The sequence below is a fragment of the Magallana gigas genome, chromosome 7 (assembly GCF_963853765.1).
Source record: "Magallana gigas chromosome 7, xbMagGiga1.1, whole genome shotgun sequence".
NCBI lineage: Eukaryota > Metazoa > Mollusca > Bivalvia > Ostreida > Ostreidae > Magallana > Magallana gigas.
Window position 1 is genome coordinate 12,617,187 of NC_088859.1, and position 25,702 is coordinate 12,642,888.

The window sequence follows — 25,702 nt, forward strand, 5'->3', positions numbered from 1 at the left end:
TTCCAATCTGCCATGTCTTGAGTTAAATATAAATAGATATGGTTAGTTTTCATCTCCAATATTCTTATTAAAATGAAATTTTTAAAGGAGCCATTGAAACAACTTTCCTGCTGAACAACATACCTAAGCTTAAAGAACACAGTAAAAAAGACACTGTATCAAGAAATTGTTTAGTGAAAATCAACATGCATTTTTTCTACACTACAAGGTCATGAAACTGTCAGTTTCTGTGTGTTGTGTTTGAATGTCAGTGGGTAATGAGAAATTAAAGGATGTTTAGGGATAGTGTATGCACTCTCATAGCAAACCATTTTATGCATGCACAACCTGCCTACAAAGGTGGATATGGTGACCACTGCAAATCTCCCCGTTCAAACTGTTACCATGGATATCACTTACCTCATCTTCCAGGCAGGGCAGAGTTGAGGATGAGAAGGAGGAGGATATGTCACCATCCACCGAAGAAGAGGAGGGAGGAATTGCCCCCACTACCTTAATATCTGAAAACCCATCTACAGAATCCACCTCCACTAAGCCAGCAGAAGCTGCCTGTTCCATTGTCATGGTGCTTCCTGATGTTAAATCCACCACGCGGCCTGAGGAATCTACCATGTAGCCAGAAGGTACACTGAATGTTGTGGATCCTGATGTGGTGATGAGGTCTGTGTGTGTCCTAGAAATAGCTTTACCTGCCTTGTCACACACAATACTTGCCTCAGGTTTGAAAGGAGAACCATCTTTACTTATAACAAACACTGCACTAGAGTCTCTGTCACTGTCTGACGTTTCATCATATTCAGATGTACTAATTTTTGCTTGAATGTAACCCAGCTGTAAAGCTGTTTGTAAAGGAAGCACAAGATTTGTTTTCAAGTTTGTAAATTCTGCTGTTTTCATGTTCAGACTACCACTACAAATAGCTTCAGAGATAGAAATGGGAGAGTCGGGATTAGGAACACAATAATCATCTAGTGGCTCTGCGTTATGGAGTTCAAGAAATCCACAGATCACAGCTTCGTCCACTGGCATGTCCCCAGCAGACTTATCATGGAAGATTCCAGTGACTTTGTCTACAAAGCCTTGTTTGATAGCATCTTCAAGATATAATGGAGCAGGTGATGCGATGCCCACTTGCTGTCGCTTTGCTTTCTCATTCATTCTTTCAGTAAATGTATCATCAGGAATGACATTTTCAGAGGGAATAAAATCATCCACTGACATAGGTTGAACTTCGGTGCCTTTGACAATAATAACAGAGCTGGACTGCACAGGGATGGTACTCTCTCTCGGAGCACTCATTGTAGAACCTTGAAAATTGTCATCAGAATGCATATCTGCAAACCTTGCCTTCTTCTTGACTTCCTCTCTCTTGGGTGATTGTTTGGGTTGGATTGACAACGGGGACAGAACTTGTCTGGCTAGGGCCTCTTCAACAGAAAGTTCCCTTGAAGCCCTGTCCCCCAACATCCCGTTTTTTGGATTGATTTTCCCTGTTTGAATAGCTGTTTGGAATGTCAATGTAGACCCATCAGCTTTTGGAGGAAGATACTTGAAATTCTCTCCTTTGTCATCAGAAAGAAGTCCCATGCAAATGGCTTCATCAACTGTGTACATCTTATTGGTACTGGGGTCTGTAAAAATCCCTGTTGGGGTATGGATGTATCCCATCTGGAGTGCATCTTTGAACCTCACACTTTTCTTCGTTGCTGTTATTTCCTCCCCAACTACTAGACCTCGTCTCATGGCAGCAGGAACAGAACTGATTTCCCCCGTTTTACGATCCAAGAAATTTCCCTGGTTGTCCAAGATTCCTAACTGTAATGCATCTGACACATTAAGAAACTGATGTGTCACTGTGTCAACAACTCCTGTAATATTGTACTTGGCATCAGGTTTTGTATACTTTGATTCTAACTTTGTTGTAGTCGTTCGCTGAAGGTTACCAGACACTAGACCTTTCTTAAACCCTTCTTCTATTGGCATGGACTCACCTGTTTTTAAATTGGTGTAGACTGTCATTTCTGGATTTAAGATACCCCGCTGTATAGCCTCATGGACTGGTATTTCTAAGCCTGTCAGTGTGTCCAGAACAAGCCCAATGCTCATCTGTTTCTGATCCTTGGTGGTTTTCTCAGATGTTCCAAAATTTTCACCTCTACTTTTGACCAAATCACTTTTCTTGGCATCTGTCAGTGACATGGACACTCCAGTTTTTGGATCATAATAAAGTCCCCTCTGTATATCTACAATGCCCTTTCTTATGGCCTCACTACAGGAAATGCTTCTACCAGACACGGGATCTCTCACACTCTCAATCAGTTCACCCTTCACAACCACTGCATCCTCTGAAGATCTACTGGACGAATCAGTCAATGCTATTCCCTGACTAACTGCTTCTTCAACAGACATCATCTGGCCAGTTCTGATGTTAAGCACTTGTCCTTTCTCAGGCTTAAATATCCCTTTTCTAATAGCTTCTTCAAGAGGAATATCTGTTTTAGTGACAGGGTCGCGGATTGCCTTAAGAGAAATTTCATCTTGGAATGTAGAGGTCACAAGAGGAACCTGAGAATGGCTTCCACCTTCAAGGACAATGAAACCTCTGTCTACTGCCTCAGACACATCAAGTGTCTGTCTCGTCTTTTGGTCCAAGTATTTGCACAGTTCATGGTCCACAATGCCTCTCCTTACAGCCTCCTCTAGGGTAATGCTTTGGTTTCTTTTATTATCCAAAACAGAGCTTACTTTACATCTTTTTAACCCAACAATTATTTCATTATCTCCCCTAAATTTTCTGAAATCAAAGGAATCTGATGGCAGAAATCCTCCACTTTTTTGAGGCTTCTCAACTATAATGTCATGGTGCCGAACTCTTCCTAAACTATGTACTCTGTCTCGAGCTGTTTTTATTTCACCCTCTTTGACTGCTTGTTGTATAGAGACTCTTCTTCCATCCTCTTTTTTGTAGGCACCAGACTGAACATCTATTACGCCTTTCTCTAATGCCAACTTGACAGGAATAAATAGTTTGGATCTGGGATCAAACACAGACTTCATGTGTACACTACCCTCTTTAGTACCATCTAAATGTTGGACATCAGCAGAGGATGTTGATTCTCCTTTCAACATACCTCTCTGGAAAGCTTCACTGATGGATATTTCTTCTCCAGTTATCTTATTCTTCACAACTCCAGCTCTTGGATCAAAAACTCCTGATTTGATAGCTGAAGGAAGATTGACGTCTTTCCCAGTTGTTGGATCTACCACTGAGTCAACTTTCACTGAAAATGACTGAGAAATTGTGTTTTGCCTGACAGAGTCTGTATGTCTGGCAGTGGCCGATCTCACGTTGACATCTCTGACCATGACAAAGTCTTTAGAAACAGCTTCCATGATGGGCATCATTTCTCCTGCCCTTTGGTTGATGTAAGTTTTCCCATCTTGGTCCACTATCCCACGATCCAGTGCTTCTTGAAAACCTATTCTTTCTCCAGACAATGTGTCAAGTACTGACACAACAGTAAGTTCCTTTCTACCTGAAAATAGGACATCAGTTTTCACACTTTTTTGCTGGGGTTCTGTCTTTGTTGCCCAGTTGCTAAGAATCTTGCCATCAATGTAACCTCTTTGATGTGCATCAGAAATACTAAAGGTTCGTCCGGTCAGCGTATTTCTGAAAATTCCCTCATGAGTATCTATAATTCCTCGATCAACTGCTAGATGAAGGGGTATGTTGTTTCCTGTTCCAAGATCTCGAACTGAGTCAACCTTCATTCTACTAGAGTTTTTGCTTGTTGAACCATCCTGGTGATGAATGTATTGAGTTATTTCTAAAGTGTCTGGTGATATGTAATCTACTACAGTTGAAAGAAGAGTCATGCTCTCTTCTTTCCTGATTAAGGGAAGACTGTTAGTATAATCAGGGTAGAATGCTGTTTGTTTGGCATCATGCTGTTCTACATGCTGGGATTCTCGGGTAACATGCTGACTTGAAGTTTTTGGATAAGTTGCAAAGAAAACTTCATCACTTTTGCTTGGTGATGTCTCAGGGGATTTTGATTTGCTTCTTTTGCCTGTCCCAGTCATGGCTTTTTGGATTTTGGAAGCTGCTAAAATTGGTCCTCCTATGAATGCAATCAATCCCATCTTGGCAGCATCCTTCAAAGAATACTGCTCAATTTCCTTGTACTTTAGTTTACCAGATTTCTTATCTATTTGACCATGCTTCAAACCTTCACTGACTGTCAGGAATCTTTTCTTTTCAACATCATAAATCTGATTATCTCCATCAATGAATCCATTGTTGATTGCTTCCTGCAATGTATAGGTTTGTCCTGATTTGGTATCTGTAAACATTCCAGTCTGCTCACTGAAATATCCATGTTCAATTGCATAAGTCAGTGTCATCTTTTCAGTTCTATGTTCTGTTGTCTCAATCAGTGGGTTGATCTTTTCAGTCTTTATAGCCTCCTGAATTGTCATCTGGGTACCTGTATCTGTCTCAGTATATTGATTGCTCTCCAAGTCAAGCATTCCATACTGGATAGCATCAGTAAATGAGATGTTATTGCCCATGCTTATGGTACTCAATTTCATTGGTTTCAGTTGAACTTCTGTTGTTTCAATAGTAACATTGTCTGTTCCAGGATGATAAATATGTCCAAGCTCAACTGCTGAGGAGACCGACATCACCTCTTTGGAATAAGGATGTTGGAAGGTATTCATCTTCTGGTTCAGTAGACCCTGATCCACAGCATCTTTCCAGGACATGTGTAGAGACCCACTAGTCAAACCTACCACTTCCTCACTGAATGATGTGTAACTGTATCCAGGTTGTGGTATCAGGCCCTCATAGACAGCTTCCTTCAGTGTGATCCTCTCTCCCGTCCCTGTGTGAACAATGATTCCAGTTTCAGCATCTATGATGTTCTTCTTCATGGCCTCCCAAAGGTTGATGACAACTCCTGTTCGCGGGTCAATGATACAGGAAGTATCAATGTTCAGAAAGTGTCTGTTGATGCATTCTTGAATTGTGATGGGAATGCCGTAATGTGGGACAAAAATTTTTCCATCAAAAGTTGTACACCTATCATCTTGCACAAGTTCATTCAAAGACCAAGGCCCTTCTGAAAAGTTCTCGTGTCTAAAAGATTCAAATGCTTCTTGAGAATGAGAAAGAGTGGGGCTTGGGTGATGATGTACAACATATGCCATTTCTTTAGTGGTGGTTTTCTGGGCATCTTGATTAAAACTTGGAGGATGATGGTGAACAATATAAGCTGATTCTTTAGTTGTCGTCTGTTCTTGCCATCTGTTGTCTTCAGGAACATGGACCTCGGACATATTTGTCTTTAAAAATTGTTGTCTCTCTGTCTTCACTGTTGACACTTGTGGTTGCACTTGAGGTTGCTCAGCATGGGATGTCACATAACTTCTTTTCACTCTAGTGACTGTTTCTTGGGGTGTTACAGTGCTTGTTTTCTTGATCTCCTGTATTTTTTCAATAACAGTTCTCAATGTTTCATGAATATGTACATCAATGTACTTGCGCTTGAGAGCTTCATCAATTGATACTGTCTCTCTTGTTTCCTTCACAGTCACAGTTCCATCATTCCAGTTTATCTCGATGTCTGGTGACTTTGACTCGATAAGTGCAGCCTCTGCTAACTTTTCCACAGTCTCTGAATCCAGATATCCTTTCTGGACTGCTTCAGCAACATTGACAACTTCCCCTGAGTCTTTCACAATTACTTTGCCAGCAGGCCAATCAACAGTGATATTATCTTTGATTGTTAGAGAAGAGAGGATAGTGGGAGGTGGAGAGGGAGAGGGAGAAGGAGCCTCTTGCAAGATAGTCTCAGAAATAGAAGCAGAAGGGGGAAAAGCAGAGTCCTTCACCTGTTCAGAAGCAGAAGGAGAAAAGCGGAAAGCAGGAGATTTAGGAGAAGCTGGGATAGGGTTAGTAGGTAATTTAACTCCTGACTTGGTGTCTTTTTCTCTCATCCTTTTAAATATTTCTTGTGCATCCTCAGTCATCTGTTCCTCACTTACCAAGTTGCTTCTGTTGAATGAATCGTCTTCTTTCTTCTCAGGTGTCCAAGAGGGTTGAGAAGGTCGAATATTATCTCCTGGTTTTGCAAACACAACAGTTGTTTTGGGAGCGGCATCTTCTATTTCCTGTTTAAATCTCTCAAATCTACCATTAGTTTGTGAGTCTGAGTGACCATTAGTATTTGGTTTGTCAAATTGAGGTTGATCTTTTTTCTCTGAAAGTTTCCTGGATTTTTCAATGGTGGATTTAGGAGTACTCACTGCCTCTGGTTCTGAGCGGTTTCTTGTCACAGCATCATATAATGCCATTCCACCAAGTACAGGCGCACCAACTACTGCTAACAGGCCCATTTTAATGGCATCTTGTGGCTTGATCTTCTCACCAGTTTTGGTATCTGTCACTATGCCAGAATTTCTCTGAACAAGACCTTTTCTCATTGCTGCGTCTAGTGAAACTAAATCACCAGTTTTCTTGTCTAATACCATGACATCATCTTTCTTGACTTGTCCAGATGTCAGGGCTTTTGCCAATGGAATTTCTTTTCCAGATATTGTATCATACAGTGTTCCAGACATTTCATCAATAGCATTTGCTATTAATCCTCTGTCCACAGCTTCAATGAGGGATATTGTTGACTTGGATGCAAAGTCTTTCACATTGGCTGAGAAACCATCAATCCATTCTTGACGTAGAGCCATTTTCAATGATAGTCTTCTACCAGTTTCTGTATTTTCAACTGTCACAAGGTTTCCATCTATCAAATTTCTATTCAGTGCCTCTTGGAGAGTCAGTCTATTTCCAGAAAGTGGTTCCAGGAATGTACATGTTATTTCATCAAATAAATTGGCTCTTACAGCATCCAGTAAATTCAATGGACCAGGCTTTGAGAACTGGGATGTAAAGTTGGGGCTCACAACTATTTCTTCTTCACTACATTTGCCAAAATTCAGCTTTCCTGTTCTGGGGTCGATGTATCCTTCCCTCATGCAATCCTGCAGAGTAAGCTGGTGATCTCCAGTCTTTGTCACTAATGCTGGTTTCTTTGGATTGATGATTCCTTCCATCATTGCTTCTTGCAGGGATATCAGCTTTTGTGATGAAGGATCTCGCACCTTCCCTGAAGTTGGATCAACCAGGCCTATCTTTACTGCTTCAGTGTATGAGAATCCTTTTGGGAATGTTAGAGATTCTATCCCGATGCCTTGGGCACCTCTTTCCATTTGCAATTTTTCAGCAAAATCAAATACTATCCTACCATCAGTAGAATCATCATTGAAACTTGCATCCATGCTTTGTTCAATGTCAGTTGTATAATTCAGCACCTCATCTGCACAGGTTGAGACTGAGGTTTTGCTTTCTCTGGTTCCTGATTTTTCAAGCTTTATATCCACCACTGATGGGGATAATCCATTTTCTGAGAATTTTGGTGGATGGATGGAATCGGATGACTCATTTTGCAATCTTTCAATCTCTGCTGGATCTGTTGTTTTGGACAATGTGATAAATCCCTGTCTTAGGGCAGATTTCAGTGGAATGCGTTTAGAAGTTCTGGTATCCAAGAACATGCCATCTTCAAGGTCAACTAACCCAAATTGTATAGCTCTCATTGCAGACATTTCCATTCCTGTTTTTGGATCAATCACAGTTGTTACATTTTTCAATGGGAAATCAATTTTCTCTGCTACAAATGCACTTCTCATTAGATCTTCTTCTCTCTTTTTCCCAGTTATATCTGCATGAATGAGACCTTTGTTTAATGCTTCATTGATAGGTATTTCTTCTCCAGAGGCAGGATTGCGATACACTCCATTAGCAATGTCCAAGATGTTGCTTTCAACAGCATCATCATAGGAAATCATCTCCATTGTTTGTGGATCGATAACACTGCTGATGCTAAAAGTCACAGTTTCAGAGTGTATGTCCTCAACTAAGGTAGCTTCAAAGGATTCTTGTTCATCAGTAATGTGAATGCTGTGGATGCTACCACTTTCACTGGATTCTTGGGTTGAGGATTTAGCAATGGCCAGTTTTCTCTCGATGGCATCATTTATGGACATTGTTTCGCCTGTTACAAGGTTGTGGTAGCTACCATGTTGTTGGTCAATTATTCCTTCTTCAATGGCTTTTGAAATTGAAATGGTTTCTCCTGATCTAGGATCCACAACCCATGATACCATCAGAGTTGTCAATTTGGTGGTGATTATTTTGTTACCACTCCCATCAGCACTGGAAGTGACAGATGTTAATTCTGCTTCAATCAATTTTCTTTCGATAGCATCAATGATGGTAAGTTTCTCTCCAGTTCTGAAGTCATGGTAGATTCCATTATGCTCATCAATAATTCCCTCTCTCACTGCCTCTATCACAGGAACATGTTTCCTGGTGTGAGGATGAACCACACTTTTTATTGTGAACTGTTTAGTTTCTCTTATTAGTTCTGCTGCTGAGGGAGCATCATGACTCACTGTGTCTGCTAGGATAAACCCAGCATTGACAGCATCACTGATTTTCATTGGTTTTTCTCTTCCAAATGCATCTCTTCCAATGTAGAGACCTTTTTCACAGTGCAGGATTCCCTCTTTTGTGGCTTGACTAATTGTGATCCTCTGCTTGGTTCTGGGATGAATCACTCCAGTGATAGAAAAGGATTTGACTTCACTAATTGCAGATCCTTCATGTGAATCCACTTCATCAACATCTTTTCCTGTTAGGAATCCTTGACTGATAGCTTCAACTATGGTCAGCTTTTTGCCTGTTGCGGGATGAATAAAACATCCTTGATGCATATCCAACAGACCACGTTTCACAGCTTCTTGTGGAGATATGCGCTCTTTGGTTCTTGGGTCCAAAGCACTTTGTACTGCAATATGTCTTGTCTCAGACACAACATTTTGTTGAACAGGAGGTCTAGATACAGTTGTTGTCGTTAATGAAAATCCTGAATCTCCCTTTCTGATGAGTTTTGATTCAGTGGCTGAAGTCCCTGGTATAAGTTGGGCATGTTTTTGCGACACTTCTCTCAGCCAGCTTGCCTCTTCATCCAATTCTTCCAGAGGTTCTTGATCATCCATCTCTTCAACATAGTACTGTGTTTCTTCTTCTTCATCAGATATGAGATATCCTTTCTTCAGAGCTTCATCGATAGACATTGTAGCACCAGTAATTGGATTTCTAAAGTTACCAGTGTATTCGTTGATCAAACCTTGTTGTTTTGCCTCTAAGATCGTCATTGGTTCAATGCTGGATTCTTCTGAATTAGGTTGGACTTTGGTTATTACAGTTGTATGTGTGACTGCAGAACTCAACATTTCCATTAAGGTTTCAGCATCTTCACTAGAAATCAGCCCCTCTTTGACAGCTTCTTGCAAGTTCATGACATCTCCAGTTTTGAAGTCACAGATTTGGCCTTTTCCAACATCAATCATTCCAATCTGAATTGCTCTCATGAAAGAGATATTTTTACTGGTGGCATCTCTTAGAGTGGTCTCTTTGGTGAGTTCCTCCACCACACCTTTATCTACCAAACCTTGACTTCCAGCAGCACCAAGAAGAATCCTTCTATTGGTAGAGGTGTCCACAAACTCTCCTGAATGTGTAATGACTCCATGTCTCAAGGCATCAGAAACTGGTATTTTGTTACCAGTCATTGCATCTAACACACAAGGCTTGGGAAAGATGACCTCCTCTTGCACAAGTTTTAAGTGACCTTGAGCCAAAGCCTCCGAGATGGAAATGGCTGGTGAAGCACCTGGTGGTACAAATAACCCTCTGGAGTCCAGGAAACCCTGTTCAATAGCTTCAGACAGTGAAAGAACATCATTTGTCCTGGGGTTCACAACACATTTGACAGTGTCATCTATTAATCCAGAATCCAAAGCATCAGAAAAGGACATCACTTCTCCTGTTCTTGGATTGGTCACATGTCCTCTATCGCTAAGGATACCATCTCGAACCATTTTGGGTAGTGTTAGAGGTCTGTTAAGAATCTGACGTTCATAGGCTTCATCAAGCTGAAGTTTTCCCATTGAGGATTTGTCATTAAATAGTCCAGTCTCTGGATCAAGCAGAGATTTGCCAACTGCTTCAACAATAGTAACAAACTCTTTGCTCTCTGGATCTTTGATCTCTCTTTTAGAAGGATTCACATATCCTTTTTCCACTGCATCAATTATGGTTAACTGAGCTCCAGATATTGGATCTCGTAATTTGCCACTTTTTGGATCATAGAACCCCTTCTCCACCATCTCAGCCAAGCTAAGTGGAACATCAATGGAGTCCAAACTGCCTTCGCCAAATATTGCTTGTGACTGAGTGATTGTTGTCACCGACACTTCAGGTCCCACAAGGCTTTCAGCAATATCTTCTGTGATAATGTTAATGGCAGCCGCCTGATGGACAGGGATATGTTTACCAGTGGAATGATCTCTCACAGTGCCGTGGACAGGATCAAACACTCCTTTCTGCATAGACTCCAAGACAGTGAATGGACGTCCAGTTAACACATTCAAAATTCCAGAGGATTTCCCCAACTCCTGTTTTAAGTCTCTTGATATCAATCCCGACTGACACGCTTCTTCATATGATAATTCTCTCTGGTTTTTAGTATCAGTTAAACATTTTGCTCTAGGATCAAATATTCCAGTTTTAATTGCTTCACTTAGGGTCATTTTCATGTTTGTTTTAGTATTCAGAACACCAGGTTTATGTAAAAACTGCGAAGTTGGTGCCACATTTTCTTCTTTCACTGTCACCAGAGTCTGGGAAACTTTAGGAGGCTTCCATCCCATCTCTTGAGTGGGTTGAGGTGCCCTCACGCCTGTCATGCTTTCAAGTTTCAAAGAAAGTCTGTTCTTTTGTTCAGGAACGGAAGAAATTGTCCTACTCTTCACCTTTACTTCAAGTGGCTTCTGGACTGGTCTGTCCGGAACAGTTTCAGTTCTAGCACTGACTTTTGACACACGCTCTAATGTTTCTGGCTTCTGGAATGTCACTGTTGCTGTGGCTTTTGCAGTGAATTGACTTGGAGTTATTCCATAGAATTGACCGGGAGTGCCTGTGTAGCCCTCATACTCCGATAACTCCTCAAAGAAACCCTGCATGTCTTCATCCATCAGCACAGAGGAACGCTTGGCTAGTTCACTCCTGAAAGTCCTAAGTAGTGGAATGTCATCATCAATCACCATCTGGAACTTAGAAAATAAAATAAGATCAATAAAAATAAAAAATCAAACAATTTGATTCAATAAAACATTTTATACCATATTATAATAATAATGTTATCATTAATGAAATCCAATTTGCATGGTTATCATGAAAATAATCAGATGAAAACAATAATTGGATCAATACTATTTGAGAAAAAATAAAATTTTTGACTTATCCACTAAGCACACAATTTATCGATAATGTTTTAGTTCTACCTGGATATTCACATTGGCCTCTGAGAGTCTACGAGTGATCTCCCGTAGTCTGTCCTTGGTCCACTGAATCAGAGAGATGTACTGTCTATTCAGCTCGTCCAGCTCGATCTTGATCACCTCTGCCCCGTCCTGTCGCTTGAAGCGCTTGTTGATGCCCTGGATCAGAGCGGCGTCAATATCCTCCAGACTGCTCCTGTACTGCTTCAACCTCCGGTCATAGATCTGAAAGAAAAGAAAAACATTTCATGAATAGTCTTTTACTTTATTAATGTTCTTTGAACAGTAAACAAGTTCCAATCCATATCATAATATTAATAATAACAATATAGATATATAATATGCATGTTTGTTTTTAAATATACAAAAATGAGTGTACATTTCAGTAAATAAAAATAATGAATACTGTTTGCAAACTTAGTGTTAGGCCATACTGTTTGTTAACTATCATGTATAAGTTTTTTTGGTTTTTGTTTTAAACTTTAGCTTAATTAATTTTAGTGCAATGTAAACCATTGAGCACTGCACCCTAGTTTGCATGCTGCAGCTACAGTAGAGGCAGATTATCCAAAGTTCTACCCAAATTCCAACAACAATTAAATCTTACTGTACCCCACTAGCAATACATGTACCATTAAGCAAGTGATTGACCTAAACCCAAAATAAATAAATATATATACACAAGTACATTGATATTGGTGCTTCTCTGATAAATACTGTGTGCAAGAGCTGATACACAGTGTCAAAAATATGTTGTACATTCTAAATAGCTGACATATTCTATATACTTGACTATTCATCTGATAATTGATACTACATATACATCAAACTGAACAGGACATGAACTCTGCCTAAACTCAACTGTTTCAAAAACATACCATAAGATATCGTTGATTCCAATTCAATGCAAACGACTTATACTAACATAAATGCAATAAGTGCAATCCACTTTATGCTAATGTTTCAATATCCAAGGACAATGTTCCCTTATTGCATTATGCTATTACATGTACATAGATTTTTTTCTACAAGAATTCTACCATACCAACCTCAAGTATTCCTCATTGCAAGCATTCTTTTAACCACAAAACAAAGTGTGCTACCCACAACCTTTCTTTCTAACAAGTCTGAATTCATTCGTAAGGCTCTACTCAACTACTGAGACTATGCATATAAAGGTCAAAACAACATACTCCAAGACTATTCCACTAATTCTTTCAGATTTATTGTACATATGTATAGTAATCAAAATTTCTGAAAAGAATTTTCTAAATGCACTTGTACAAATATATACAGGTATGTATTTGTATGTGATGATCAAATAATAGCTCATCATGTTCTTCAAATACACACAATGCCGACTGATTTCGACATACCTGTAACTGTTAAAATCATTAATTCATGCTGCACTTCAAATTCAGTAAGCAGCTTTTCATACAATCATTCAGCAGGCATTAAAGCTAGAGTAACAAGCAAGGTGTGAAAAAAAAATGCAAAATATTTCTGCTCTCACATTTCTCTTTTCTAAAAATTATTTTTTTATACAAATAAATCATATATACATGTACATGTATGTGAATACAGAAGTATTTTTTTTCATTTTTTAAGAAAAGCAAAAGCTGGGCTTTTTCAGAATGTTAAAACTAGGAGAACAATATAAAGTTGTTATAATAATGGTTGAATATAACTTAAAAGCCATAATAATTGTATCATCGAAAAGGAGTTTAAAACAATATCTAGAATCACCAACACCTAAGGGGACGTCTACAAATGCCAAACATGCTAAAATAAACCATATAAACATCCTTAAAAACTCACTATTTTGAGCAAATGTTAATCTTAATATATTTTTATCAGTATCTTAAATTTAAACTTAACCAACCATTAAGAATATTTATGACAAAGGTCAAAGGTTATTTCATTCCAAACTGAGGCTCAAAGAAAAGTGAGTGTTTAAAGAGACTACCACTACTGGCGCCCTTCCCCATAAGCGGGTTAATTCAATGGCACTACAAAGCTGTCACAGTTTACTTACTTCTCATTTCGGATTGTTGGTCTGACCGATTCAGTCAAGCAAGCAGCCCATGTTCATGTAGTGTGACATGAGATGAGGCTGTGAGCGGCTGTGCTAAATGGTTAACATTACTTCATTATCAGTGAGGCCCTATTACATTTAGAGGCCTCAGCTCAAACATTTGTTGTTTCGTTTTTGATTTGTTTGGTTAAAAAAAGGGGGATTCTGTACTCACCCAACACATTTCTGTAATAATGAGCTTGAACTGTTTTTTGTATTGTGTGTTAATCAAAAGAAAAGAGCTGTCTGATTAATATGCTATAGGTTGATCAGCATGTTCAAAAGTCTCTAAATGCGCTGGGGGTCAATGCAGACAACCAAAATGTCTTCTATTGCAAAATAAAACAGCTGGCAAAACAACAGGGTTGATATGCAAGGCTTGTTCAAATTTCTACCAGCTACTTTACTGATAAAGTAGACTGGTCGAGGTTGATTGATTGCTGAAAGCTGGAACATGGTACATCAGAGAGTGATAAAAGGAATACACAATACGAAATGATTGGAAAACATATGACAGAACAGAGACATGAGGTTACTGGTTAGGTGTTAACATGACAGAAGAAGAGGACAAGGACAGTCTTTCATTCATCCTCACTCTCTCTCTCCAAAACAAACAAATAAAATAAAAAATAAAAAACTACTCTTGACATGCTAAAACAAATTTGTTAACAGGTCAAAATAGCCTTCATTATGACTTTTCTTGATGTCTAGAAAGCATCCTATGGCAGCTTTGTTGCCATATGTTTTTATTTCCATAATAAGCCAAGATGCCAATATGCTGCTAGTGATTTGTGGATGCAAGCTGTGCTGTACCTTAGCCTCCCGGATAAACTGTCCGCCATGTCGATTCACGGTCTCTATCTGGTATTGCTCTTCTCCAAGACTGTTGTAAATTGCCTATTATGATAAAATGATTAAATGCACATAAAGCCATAGAACTTTACCAAGAATACAATGTACCGTACATGTATTTCTATTGTCTCATAGAATAACTTTTATAATCATTGAGCTACATGTATATTTCTTCATCATGATTTTCTCCACAATGAGTGCTCTTTCAATAGTATGCTCAACATCCATTTTTAATGAGGTTCATCATTATCTAAATATGTTTAACTCACCATCGTTGGTTCTATGCACATTTTCAGTTCCTCTACTTCAAATGGTAACATTGGTAGTCTGTCTTTGGCTCTCTGCATCTCAGACACAAATGTCTGCTCTCCCCGGATGCCGGTTGTGTATTTTAACAGCATGTCATCAGCCAAATCTATACTTTGCAACCTATCAACAAAAAACATCCTAGTATTTTATTCTCTACTCTGGCTTAAATGTATATAATGACTGAAGTACAAGCAAGTTGCTTTTCAAAAATTCTTAACAAACTTGACCATTTCATGAATGTGGACTTTATTTAAAATACTTTGATCAGGACTATAAATGTTACCACTGTGTAAATCTTGACTTAGTATAAGTTTAAATACCTTTCAGACACCTGTCTGCAGACATTGTCCCAGCGCATTGTGATGGAGGAGACCTCTTCCTTCAGCAGCCCTATGTTGTAAGGGGTGCGGGTCTGGGACACACCCTCCTTACTGGACAGCCCACCCATCTCTCTCTGTAGGCTGGTAATCACAGGCTGGTGCTGCTTCGTGGAATTGCTCAAGTCCTGAAATACGCAAGCATATCAGTTGTCTAAGCAGCGCAAGGCGGATGATTATGCAAAGTAAGCATTACATGCTGCAAGGCATTTAATTGGCATTTGCGACATTGCAAGTTGAAATTATGAAATGAAAGAAAATATTGAAATTATCTTTACGTTAGTTTCATATAGAATTCATTATAAAATGATATTAATTTCATTCAGTAAATACAAATATACTCCTGCTTATACTAGAATATAATGAATAAGCTTATAATCTTCTTATAACCTGTAGTTCCTCCCTGAGTTGATAAAGACTTGAAGGGTCAGAGGTCATGGTATCCTGGGAGACCAAGGCTATTTCAAAGTCAGCAACAACTTGCTTCATGGACTCCACACCAGACAGCACAGAATCCACTGCTTTCAGCCTACAAACAATGAGTCTTCCTAAAAATTTGTCCATTTGATAAAACATGTTAAAAAAAAACCCATTAGCATTGAATTTGACCTCCTCATCGAGAAATAAAGTACACTTGAATTGAATGTGATTTACTTGATCCACTCACCTTTCGTTATTGGCCTCCGCTGTTGCCAACATTTGGTCCCACTTCTGCGAGACTTCTGAATACTTGACCTCCAAGTTGTGACTCCTCTTTGGCAGTGTGGCATAGACTCTTCTGACCTTCTCTAGATCTCCTTCATAGGCTCTGAACATTCTTTCCCATGCCTTGAATAATTCAAAATTTTTTTTACTCATTTTATTGAAGCTTAAAATACAAATTTAGTGTTTATAAGTATACATTGTAAATCCAATTTTTTTCATTATCAATCCTAGTTGACTTGGTCACTCTACTCACTCTATGCTGTTCTAATGCATGCCGTATAGAAGTTCTATCCCATACAGCTGTCTCCATGCTGATGTGAGACTGGTCACATGACTTCAGTCCATGGTTCAGTGAATCAAGATCCTGTAGCAACGTCTGCTCAGGGGACTGGTTCTCGTTTATTTCTTGAAATAGACATCATTTAACCTCATAAAATCTTAATTAATACTCCACATCTTAGTACTTATCATGAACATAAATAATGTAACTAATCCATAAATGGAACTTACCATATTCCATGGCTGAAGCTGATAGACTGAGGAAGATTTGGTTACAGTTGGCCAACTCCTCTCGAAGTTTTCTCATTTCAGGAGAGGACTCTCCAATTTCCCTCATCAAGGAGTTTGCATCATCATTTAGAGTTTTCCAGAATGCCTCTCTTCGAGATGGATCCAGCAGCATAAACTGAAATCATATCAAATTTTCATTTATGACTAAATAAATGTTAAAGAGCTACACATAAATGTTTTACAATAGAAATGACCATACCTGCTTCAGATCCCAAGATTTCACTTTATGGATAGTAGCAAGCACCATGTTGTATCTCATTGTTCTGTATTGAAGTTTCCATTTTCCTAACAATTTTTCTAATTTAGATTTAAGGCTGAAAAAAAGAAGAAAAATATATCATCATTGAATATATATGATGCCTCAATATCAATTGGTTTGTGCTGAGAATTATAAAATAAATTCTCTGTATTTACTCCTTTATTTCTTATGAATTTTTTTTTAACTTGATGATGGGGTTTACATATTTTTTACAATGCCTGCAAACATTATTCTTGTATAACACCACAGAAAGAATTTGTTGTTCCTGACCTTTGGGCTGTTTGGATGGCATTTTGATTGGGTGGTGGAACGACAAAGCAGGCGGCTGGAACTCGGCCCTCCTGGCCACTGCTGTTACGGATCCTCCAGCGGACTCCATTACTGTTATCTAACAGTAAGCAGTCCATGCCCTTCTCCAACAACATCTAAAACAAGAGGCAACACAGTGTCAACTTTTGCATATGGCTCAAAAACATCTATGCTGGTTGCCAGGGATTTACTTTATAATTATAAACAAGAAAACCATGGCACTTTTAGCTAGATAGATGATAATGTATCTAACCATTATGATTGATAAAAGCTAACTATGAAAGTCTTTACCTCTGGTTGTCTGTAAGTACACAAGCACTGAACTCTGACTGGACTTTGGACCCTCGAGGACCTCAGCTGTAGCGGAGGGACCTCACCACTTCGATGTACGAGGCCCTCTATGTGGTGCTGTAGGCTGGTCAAGTGCTTCTGTAGCTCCTGGAGCTCCTTCACTCGCTGTTTGGCCTCGTCAGAGTCCAGGTGTTCCTGGCTGTATCTGGAGGACAGCACCTCCAGCTGTCGGTCGATGTCCTCCTCACAGGTGTTACAGTCCTTGAAGAACTGGTGGTAGAGGGCCTTGAATTTGACGTGCTGTTCAAGGCACACTGTCAGCTGTATCAGCCAGGACCACTGAGACTGCATGGCCTCCATGTATGCCTGTCAATGTAGATGATTGAAAATTTATCACACCTTCAAAAATTAAACAATAACTATAGGTCAAAGTTGGTACTATGTATTTAATTTTAACAATTAATTTAGCATAGACCCTTCACGGTAACTGCAGTACTGCTTTTTTGCAGGGCAAACTGACATAGTTTGGTGAAAAATGACGTAATGTCAATTGTTTCATTTACGTCATTTAATCATCTACCCATTAAACTTGGGCAAAGTATATGCAAGAGAGCAGTAATGCAGTCATCGTGAAGGGGTCTATTTTAACTGCAAACACCTTTTTCAGTATCAAAATCTTTCTTTCTCTACATATATCTCTTTCTCAATATCTCTTTCGCCATATCCCTCTATCTATTTAACTTTCTCCCTTTTTTATCTCTCTTTCTCTCTTACCCTGATGCTCTCTGATGCAGGGTGTCTGTCGAGTACCATTGCTGACCCTCGATCCTGAACGGAGTTAAACTGAGACTCTCGACTCTCCAACTCCCGAAGAATTGTCTATTTTGAAAACGAAACAGAAAATTACCACAAATATTCCTTTAGACTCGCACTGAGAAGGAAGCTTTAATTAAATTTTTAAAAAGCAATGATTCAAAAAGGAACATTTCAATACCATAATTGATTCAACTGTTACTGAATGAATATATATTGTTAATATCATGTTAATATCATACATGCTCATCAACTGTAAAGAATAGTTATGATATGTACATGTATTCTACAGTAAGGTCATAGTCAATCATGCAATACAGGGCAATCACCCCCCCCCCCCCCCCCAGTCTTCAGTCTTCATTAAACTCTTACTTGATGTCATTTTTATGAATGAGTCTTAAACTGGTAAAAATTACAATCTTATTTCACTAAAATTGATGTCATTTTTATAAATTAATTAATAACGAGTCCCCCACATAATGCCTCATCGCAGGTACTACCTGGTGATACATTAAACCAAATCTCTGTCAACATGCAATTCCCTCCCCAACCTCCTTTTCCCACGTCCTTTTTTCAAAAATAAGTTTCAAGATAGAGCATCAAAAGATGCATCAAAAGATGCATGCAATTTCAGAAAACAGAAGAAAACATCACCATTTTCAATCAATAATTTCATATAATTGAAATTCATAGAACACTTCACAGGCAAAAATAACACGAGAGTCGGATAAAACAACAAATGCAAGTCCTCTAGGTCATTCAGATACAATTACATGTACAAGTGTATAGAATGTCAAATTCATGCTCAACAGCTTTCGTTATCAGTAGACTGTTTGTCTCCCTGTTTTATGCTACCATCATAAATATATATAGGATGTTATTTCACACAAAGGCATTCCTCGAAATATGTCAATTGTCAAACCTCTTTAGAGAGTGCCTCATAGCCATAAAATTCCTGGAAACAGACAATAAGTTATAACTGGAGATATCAGAAAAAAGACACTTGCTGAGTCACTGTGTAACACAATCTTGAATAGTTCATCTTAATGGTTACTAACATATTCAATATCATAAATCATGATAACAGCAGAATTTCTTTATCAACATGAACAAAAAATCCTGATCCTTTCCCCGATTTTAAAAAATTCTGTTAATCCCCCAAAATCCTCATTTTTGGCAAAATTGCAACATCTAATAAAATGGCACAGTATGTTGCAAATATCATGTTATTGGTATAAGCTCTTTTAAATCACACCTCATATCTTCTTGCTCCTTTTCCTAAAGCTAAAGCCAGTGATTAGAAAAAAGGGAAGGATGCCCTTCTTTTACCATTATAATTCCTTCTCTTACCATTATAATTCCTTCTTTTACCATTAAAACTCTTATGACTTGATACATGTACAGATATCGCCTCTTTCCACTTTATACTTTATACTTAGCTCAGGTCTCACCTTATAGGCCGAGTCTGTCTGCTCCATGTCAGCATCCGGTGAGCTCCAGTCTCGGCTGATCTCGAGATCCTCTCGCTCATTGAGCCACATCAGTTCCTGAGTGGCCGATTGAAGGAAGTCCTGTAGTGATTCCAGGCACTTGTGTCTCCGTGTGGAAGTGTTCTGCAAGAAAGAGTGGGGGCACCTGTTACTTTTATGCAAAACTTAAGAAGAATTGATAATACTTTGTACTGTGGACAATTAAGATTTTGCGGGATGGACTATAGAATGTGCATTGGTAATACCAGGTCATCACAAAATGAAAATTAGTCAAATTTTAAAAAGACAAGTTTTAAAATTGCATCATTGTCTGAACAACTGTTCTATTTTTTAAAATTCTTCTCTTCTATGAAAATTACGAACACCGTGTATTATACAATTTTTAAAAAGGTACCCCATGAACATCTCAATGTTTCGAGTTAATTGAAATTCTTACATTTCAATTAATAAGTGGATCAGTATAATTTACTTACAGTTAGCAAGGAGTATGCCACTTCCACCTTTGCCAGCCATTTGGTAAACAATTTACTTTCTTCCGGCGGTAATGTTTTCTTTAATATAGAAGGAAAAAATATTTACCTTAATACTTAACAAATGACTACTATTTTGTAACTGCTACTAAAAAAATCTTAAAATTATGATTAATTGAAAAATTTTCATCTCTTAGCAAAGTCAAAATGAATATTAACATAACTGCAAACATATATCTACTGGGCCCCTACCCCATCTGCGATGCACCTATCCACTTCCTTCCTGAAGCTCAACACCTCACGGTGAAATTGCTCATGTTCCTCTGCCAGACTCTGAACAGTGTCAACGTCACCTCCATTTTCAGCATTTTCAAGAGATTTCTGAAAATACACCAAAATTTTCGTTTCATAGTTTCCAAAATCTTTATCCAATACAATGTTTTGCAGCGTAGATGACCATACAAAAATCTGACAAACCTGTCTGCTTTCTATCCAGTTGGAACATTCTTGCACATGTTTAAATATTGGGTTGGTCTCAATCAGTCGAATTTCTGTGACGATTTCCTTTTTCTTTGTAAGAGTGGAGCTTTCCTCTATGTAAGATTTACTGATGAGTTTCTGGATAACTTCACCAAACAGCAGTGTTCTCAGCTCAGACACCCTGGACTGGATGGAAGAAGCCCTGAAATAGAATTTGTATTGGCTAGTTCAGTCAAAGCCTATTGTGCCTCACATTAATTGGTTTGATCATCAATTTTTTTGGAGAGATTATGCTTCTTTCCAAATCAAAAACATATTTTGTTACAATGCATGTTTCTCCTTGAATTTTGATTATTTCTCCGTCATTTTTTTAAATCATCAAAACTAACAAATCCAAATATTTCAAACTTTTACAGGTAATTACGTACAAAAATCCACACAGACTGACAAAATTGCACGATTCCTTACCTTCTGAAGAGCTGATCAGACGTGGCAAATTTCCCCTCCTGCAGCATCTGGATGTCTCTGAACACACTGCGAGCCATTTCCTCAATGTTCTGGAGGGCCCGGTCTATGGCGTCACAGTTCCTCTTGGCCTCCAGTGGGTGGATCTTCTCAACCCTGGTCTGCTCCTCACGAATGCGAGGACCGATGTCCTCCAAGCTGTCCTCACAGTGTTTACAGTCTCTGTGGACCTTCTCCGCTAGTCTTTGTAGTCTTTCTAGTCTGTAAGGCAATATCCAATATAAAACTATAGTGATCCATATACTCACTTCTCCAATTGCATTTAATAAAGCTTAATATAATTATTCTATACAGTGTATATTGTTTTTAGCTAATTGTAGTCTTTCTAGTTTGTTGGGCAACATCCAAGTGAACATAAAACTCTTGAGATCCAAACATATTAATTAAACAACTCTAAAGGCCAGAAAAAAAACTTCCAAAAAATCTAAGGATTAGAGATATAGAGGTTAAAATTCATGGAAAAGTTAAGTTTGGGACTTCCATTTGATATGCAAGTATTGTCTTTAAACTGATTTTTTGGCAACATCAGGTTACATTCATGCTCCTTTGATGATCTAAGATTATGTAAAACATATGAGTTACATTTATACTTAAAACAGGATAACAGCCATTAATTTTGACCCGAATTTAATGTCAAATTCTCACCTGATGATTTCTGATTGAATGTAGTTGTCCCTTTCTTGTTGTTGAAGAGCGAACCTCTCCCAGAATCTGTTCATGTTCTCTGGTCGTATTTCCTCTGGTATGTTCAAATACGCCGTTCCTCCTTGAAACCCCTAATATCAGAATTACATCATAGTGTAACAGCACATTACTCCAGAAATCTTGTTTTGATATTGATGCAAATATGAAAAGTAAAACAAATTAGCAGACACTGTGCATTGGCAGATACCTGAATTTCATCATAGATGTGAAATAGCTTCTTCTTCATTTCCAGTCGGGGTGGAACCTCTTCGATTTTGAACTTATTGCACTCTGCCTGCAGAGTCTGCAACAATAAAAGTAATCTCATGGAAAGCTGCACCTCTAAATTTTCATTTTCCATATCATACAAGTAAACCATGTCTTATTCAACTATAAAATAGATCAAATTGCAAAATCTTCCTAGTATGAAAATTGGGAAATTACCTTGCCAACAGATTTTCTAAACTACCGTAATTTTGTTAACCTCTTGAAAGTCAAGTAATTCAATTTTCAAAACTTTTAATACCCACATAATTTCAAAGCCATTGATCACACATCAATTCACACAAGTTAGCAAATATGACCAATACCTACATTTGTATTTTATTAATTTCATTTCAAAAAAAGTTTTGTACCATAATTAATCTTCATATTTTCTACCCTATCTTGTATCAAAATCCCTAAATCAAGCTTCATTTTCATACCATTGTAAACAGTTTTCAGACATGACCTGTTTTAGTACATGTATTATACACAATCAAACATATGATTAAAGACCATCCTCTCGTATTTCAAGTGTTATAAAATGAATCCCCTTACCTTCATTTCTATAAGAGTTGAGGGGAGTTTCTGCTCTTTCATGGCTATGATGGTCTGTTTCAGCCATGAGATGAGGGAGGAAGCTAAGTCTCGATATTCGTCTATCTTCAACTGTCGCTCCTACAAGTACAAAAGAAATGCAAACTCTCAAATATCCCTTATTACAATTTAACAGCAAAAGAAAAATTTCGAAATTAATGATAAATGTAACATTAATGATACATTGATCACAATTATCAATTTGAAAATATTATTTCTGTAGTACTAGTATACAGTATGTTTCTATTACAGTATAAACTGGTGTGAATTATTAAGTTGGTACAGCATGAGCTTTCAGTTACCAGATAGGTAAAAAACCACTGTGCTGAGAAACTTTGAATGCAGAACACTTAGCATTTGTTTTTACTTTGAAATGCTTTAGCAAAAGAGTAAATATAATATTAAGAGAATGTGAGCATTCTAATATGACTTTATTACTAGATATATTTTTAGAAACACAAGGAAAGAGTCTTCAGGGGCTGTAATTTGTAGTAATTTTCAAGACTTAGACAAATTAAGAAAAGGAATTAAGTATGATAAGATTGTAAATTGGGTCACCTCCTCCAAAAATAGTGGGACCAAAGCCCAGTAATGGTGACCTAAGGATAAGTAAGGCATTTACAGTATCACATTACTATTATAGCTCACATTACTCCAGATTATTTAAAGGAGACAGATGTGTATCAAGGTGAAATTGGCATCTCTTATATCTTACATTGTCCCTAAGAGTTTCTTCGACACTGGGAACATCTGGGAAGACATCGTATAGAGAGGAAATGTAAGTGATCACAGATTTCTCATCAGGTTCTGGGACATCAACATCTGTAACAACATTTTTTGAAATTCTATATTTCATAAAAATTGAAAAAAAATCAATTTTTTAGGCCATACACCTAATGGAATCTCATTACAATAATTCTCTGAGCCGTAATCAGAACTCATTAATAATATTTTGCCATGTTAAAAGTTCATATAAAGAATAAAAACATGTTTTTTGGACTTAAAGTCTGATTTTTATCACAGAAATGGTTACCTTCTGGATCTAACAGTCGTGTTACCCCAAACTCCGTCTCTGCAATGCTGAAGGCCTGTTCTAGGTTTTGTCTTGGTGTGCTCACTTGTACCTTCCGAAAGTCCACCAAGTCAGGTCTAAACAGAGGAAATGATGGCACGGTTTTTTACCATACAGTAAAATAAGCTGAACACATTAACAAATTAATGCTGGCAGCAAAATCACTTTCATTCCTTTAGGTCTTACAATGTATTATAAACTGATAAATTATTACAAATTAAATTTTTAACTTCTCTGGTATTTAGGTATCATAGGCGTCGGAACCGGGGGGGCTAGGGCGGGCTTAGCCCCCCCCACTTTTTTTGCAAAGTTAGACCTAACCATTAGAAACATAGCATGATCGAGGGTTCAGCCCCCCCACTTTTTCTCTGAGGATTAGTCTAGCCCTCCCACTTTCAATTTGCTTCCGACGCTAGTGGGTATGTTAAGCATGTTTATCGATAACTCAATTTTTGATAGAAATGTGAGCTCGAGAAAGTTGTATTTTTTGTGCATCATAAACTTTCACTACCTGTGTCTGTGTATGATTGAAAGAAATGCCCGTCCATCTCGCCAGCTACTGGAGAAGTTTTTGACCTTGACCCCTGGGTAACCTTCAACTGTCCGTCTGCTCCAAAGAAGCAGTGCTTCTTTGGCTGAGAGATCTTCTTGTCCTGACACAACCACATCTGAGATCTGAAATCCAAAAATCCAAGGTACAACACAGCCACAGAAAATAACACTCTATGGCTAACAGAAGATATGTACTTTTGATCTAACCTAGTCATTGTTATCAAGAAACTGATACAGCTTATCAAGAAAGCATGCTAACTAGGGACCATGACATCTCTACAAGTTGATGCTGAATTCCTCTTCACCCCTAATGAACATGGAAGTTGGTTTTATGACCAGATAAAAAAAATGTAGGGGCCTTGTAGACCTATCAGAATTGAAAAGCTCAGAAATCTTCGGCAGCCTTTATAATGAGCACTAAGTGACTTCCAAGAACTAGATTTACCACCACTGAACCTTGGAGGAGAATTGTTCAAGCTTGCAGAAATTATATGATAAGTTGATAAGCAATTACTACAGACTCTGATAGTAAAAAAAGAATGAAGAATTCATTGTAATATGTGTGGAGCCTTCTCACTTCGTCATCCCCCATTTTACCTTAATCTGATGCACTATTGCAAATCAACAAAGGAGGTTTACAGGTATTAGGCTTTGCAATAATATTTAAATATGATTTAAAAAATCAATGTGTGCTAGATGAATATAAATTTACAGCCATTCAATGATTCAAAAGCAGCTCAAAGGATGTTTATTTTTCAATGTTTATAAAAGTATTTTTAGTATTAAAGGGCTTGTCGAAAGGAGTGCACTTTTCATTCAATGAAATATTTTGTGCGCTTTATAGATTCTTCAAAATTGTACAGCCCTACAAAACATATGGAATGATATAAGACAGCAATGTTCGAATTTCATTATCTACTAAAATTAAGCCTGTATTCTTTATTTGCAATGTTGAACAATTTATGAACAATATTTAAAGTTTGCATTCAAAATTATTTTTGAATATAGTGTTTGATTTTGTGATTCTCTCTGAAAATAAAGTTATTCAGAGCTGCAAAGGTTCAGCCGATATAAATACAGATAAAGATTATAAAAGATTAAGATCAATGTCTTTCTTCATATTGCTTTCGAGAATTACATAACTTTTCCCACTACGAGAAAAAAACCCTGCTAGTGGCTGCTTTAAAGAAGTCTGTTTGGGTTTCTTATCGGCATGGGTCATCCCATATGCGAGGTAAATGTGATATCTTCCATACATAATACATTGACGACTTGTGAAACAGTGTAGGGTTGTGCATCTATGATCAACATACAACTACTCCTTTATTCAGAAATACCTGTTGTATCATATCGTATTGCACATATTTGTATCTTAGAATACAAAATGGTCACCTGGGTGGATTCAGAACTTTACATCCTATTACCACTTATAACAACTGCAGGTTTCAATTAGGGAATCAATTTTTGTTGATTTTCAAAATAATAATATTTAATATTTCATATTAATTTATTCATATCAATTGAATCTCCTTTTAATGTGGTG

At 37.8% G+C, this 25,702-nt stretch overlaps 1 protein-coding gene across 23 annotated transcripts in view; it reads right to left on the reverse strand.

Annotated features, from left to right (window-relative positions):
• The window catches only part of LOC105323136 (microtubule-actin cross-linking factor 1), an 83,489-nt gene that overhangs the window by 35,127 nt on the left and 22,660 nt on the right, over positions 1–25,702 (reverse strand). For 20 of the 23 annotated variants that reach the window (XM_066065004.1, XM_066065001.1, XM_066065000.1 and 17 more), the window contains 25 exons: positions 24,119–24,282; positions 23,569–23,684; positions 23,251–23,357; positions 22,497–22,616; positions 21,886–21,981; positions 21,639–21,769; positions 20,937–21,194; positions 20,466–20,670; positions 20,241–20,369; positions 19,992–20,069; positions 19,480–19,641; positions 18,951–18,983; positions 17,990–18,094; positions 17,216–17,581; positions 16,886–17,040; positions 16,556–16,670; positions 16,297–16,471; positions 16,040–16,191; positions 15,749–15,909; positions 15,472–15,610; positions 15,025–15,209; positions 14,665–14,824; positions 14,357–14,440; positions 11,473–11,694; positions 400–11,241 (listed from right to left, as the gene is read on the reverse strand). In XM_066065004.1, the coding sequence (XP_065921076.1) occupies positions 400–11,241; positions 11,473–11,694; positions 14,357–14,440; positions 14,665–14,824; positions 15,025–15,209; positions 15,472–15,610; positions 15,749–15,909; positions 16,040–16,191; positions 16,297–16,471; positions 16,556–16,670; positions 16,886–17,040; positions 17,216–17,581; positions 17,990–18,094; positions 18,951–18,983; positions 19,480–19,641; positions 19,992–20,069; positions 20,241–20,369; positions 20,466–20,670; positions 20,937–21,194; positions 21,639–21,769; positions 21,886–21,981; positions 22,497–22,616; positions 23,251–23,357; positions 23,569–23,684; positions 24,119–24,282 (14,460 nt within the window). The remainder of the gene's footprint in view (positions 1–399; positions 11,242–11,472; positions 11,695–14,356; positions 14,441–14,664; positions 14,825–15,024; positions 15,210–15,471; positions 15,611–15,748; positions 15,910–16,039; positions 16,192–16,296; positions 16,472–16,555; positions 16,671–16,885; positions 17,041–17,215; positions 17,582–17,989; positions 18,095–18,950; positions 18,984–19,479; positions 19,642–19,991; positions 20,070–20,240; positions 20,370–20,465; positions 20,671–20,936; positions 21,195–21,638; positions 21,770–21,885; positions 21,982–22,496; positions 22,617–23,250; positions 23,358–23,568; positions 23,685–24,118; positions 24,283–25,702) is intronic. The other 3 variants (XM_066065016.1, XM_066065017.1, XM_066065002.1) reach the window with 2 other exon arrangements.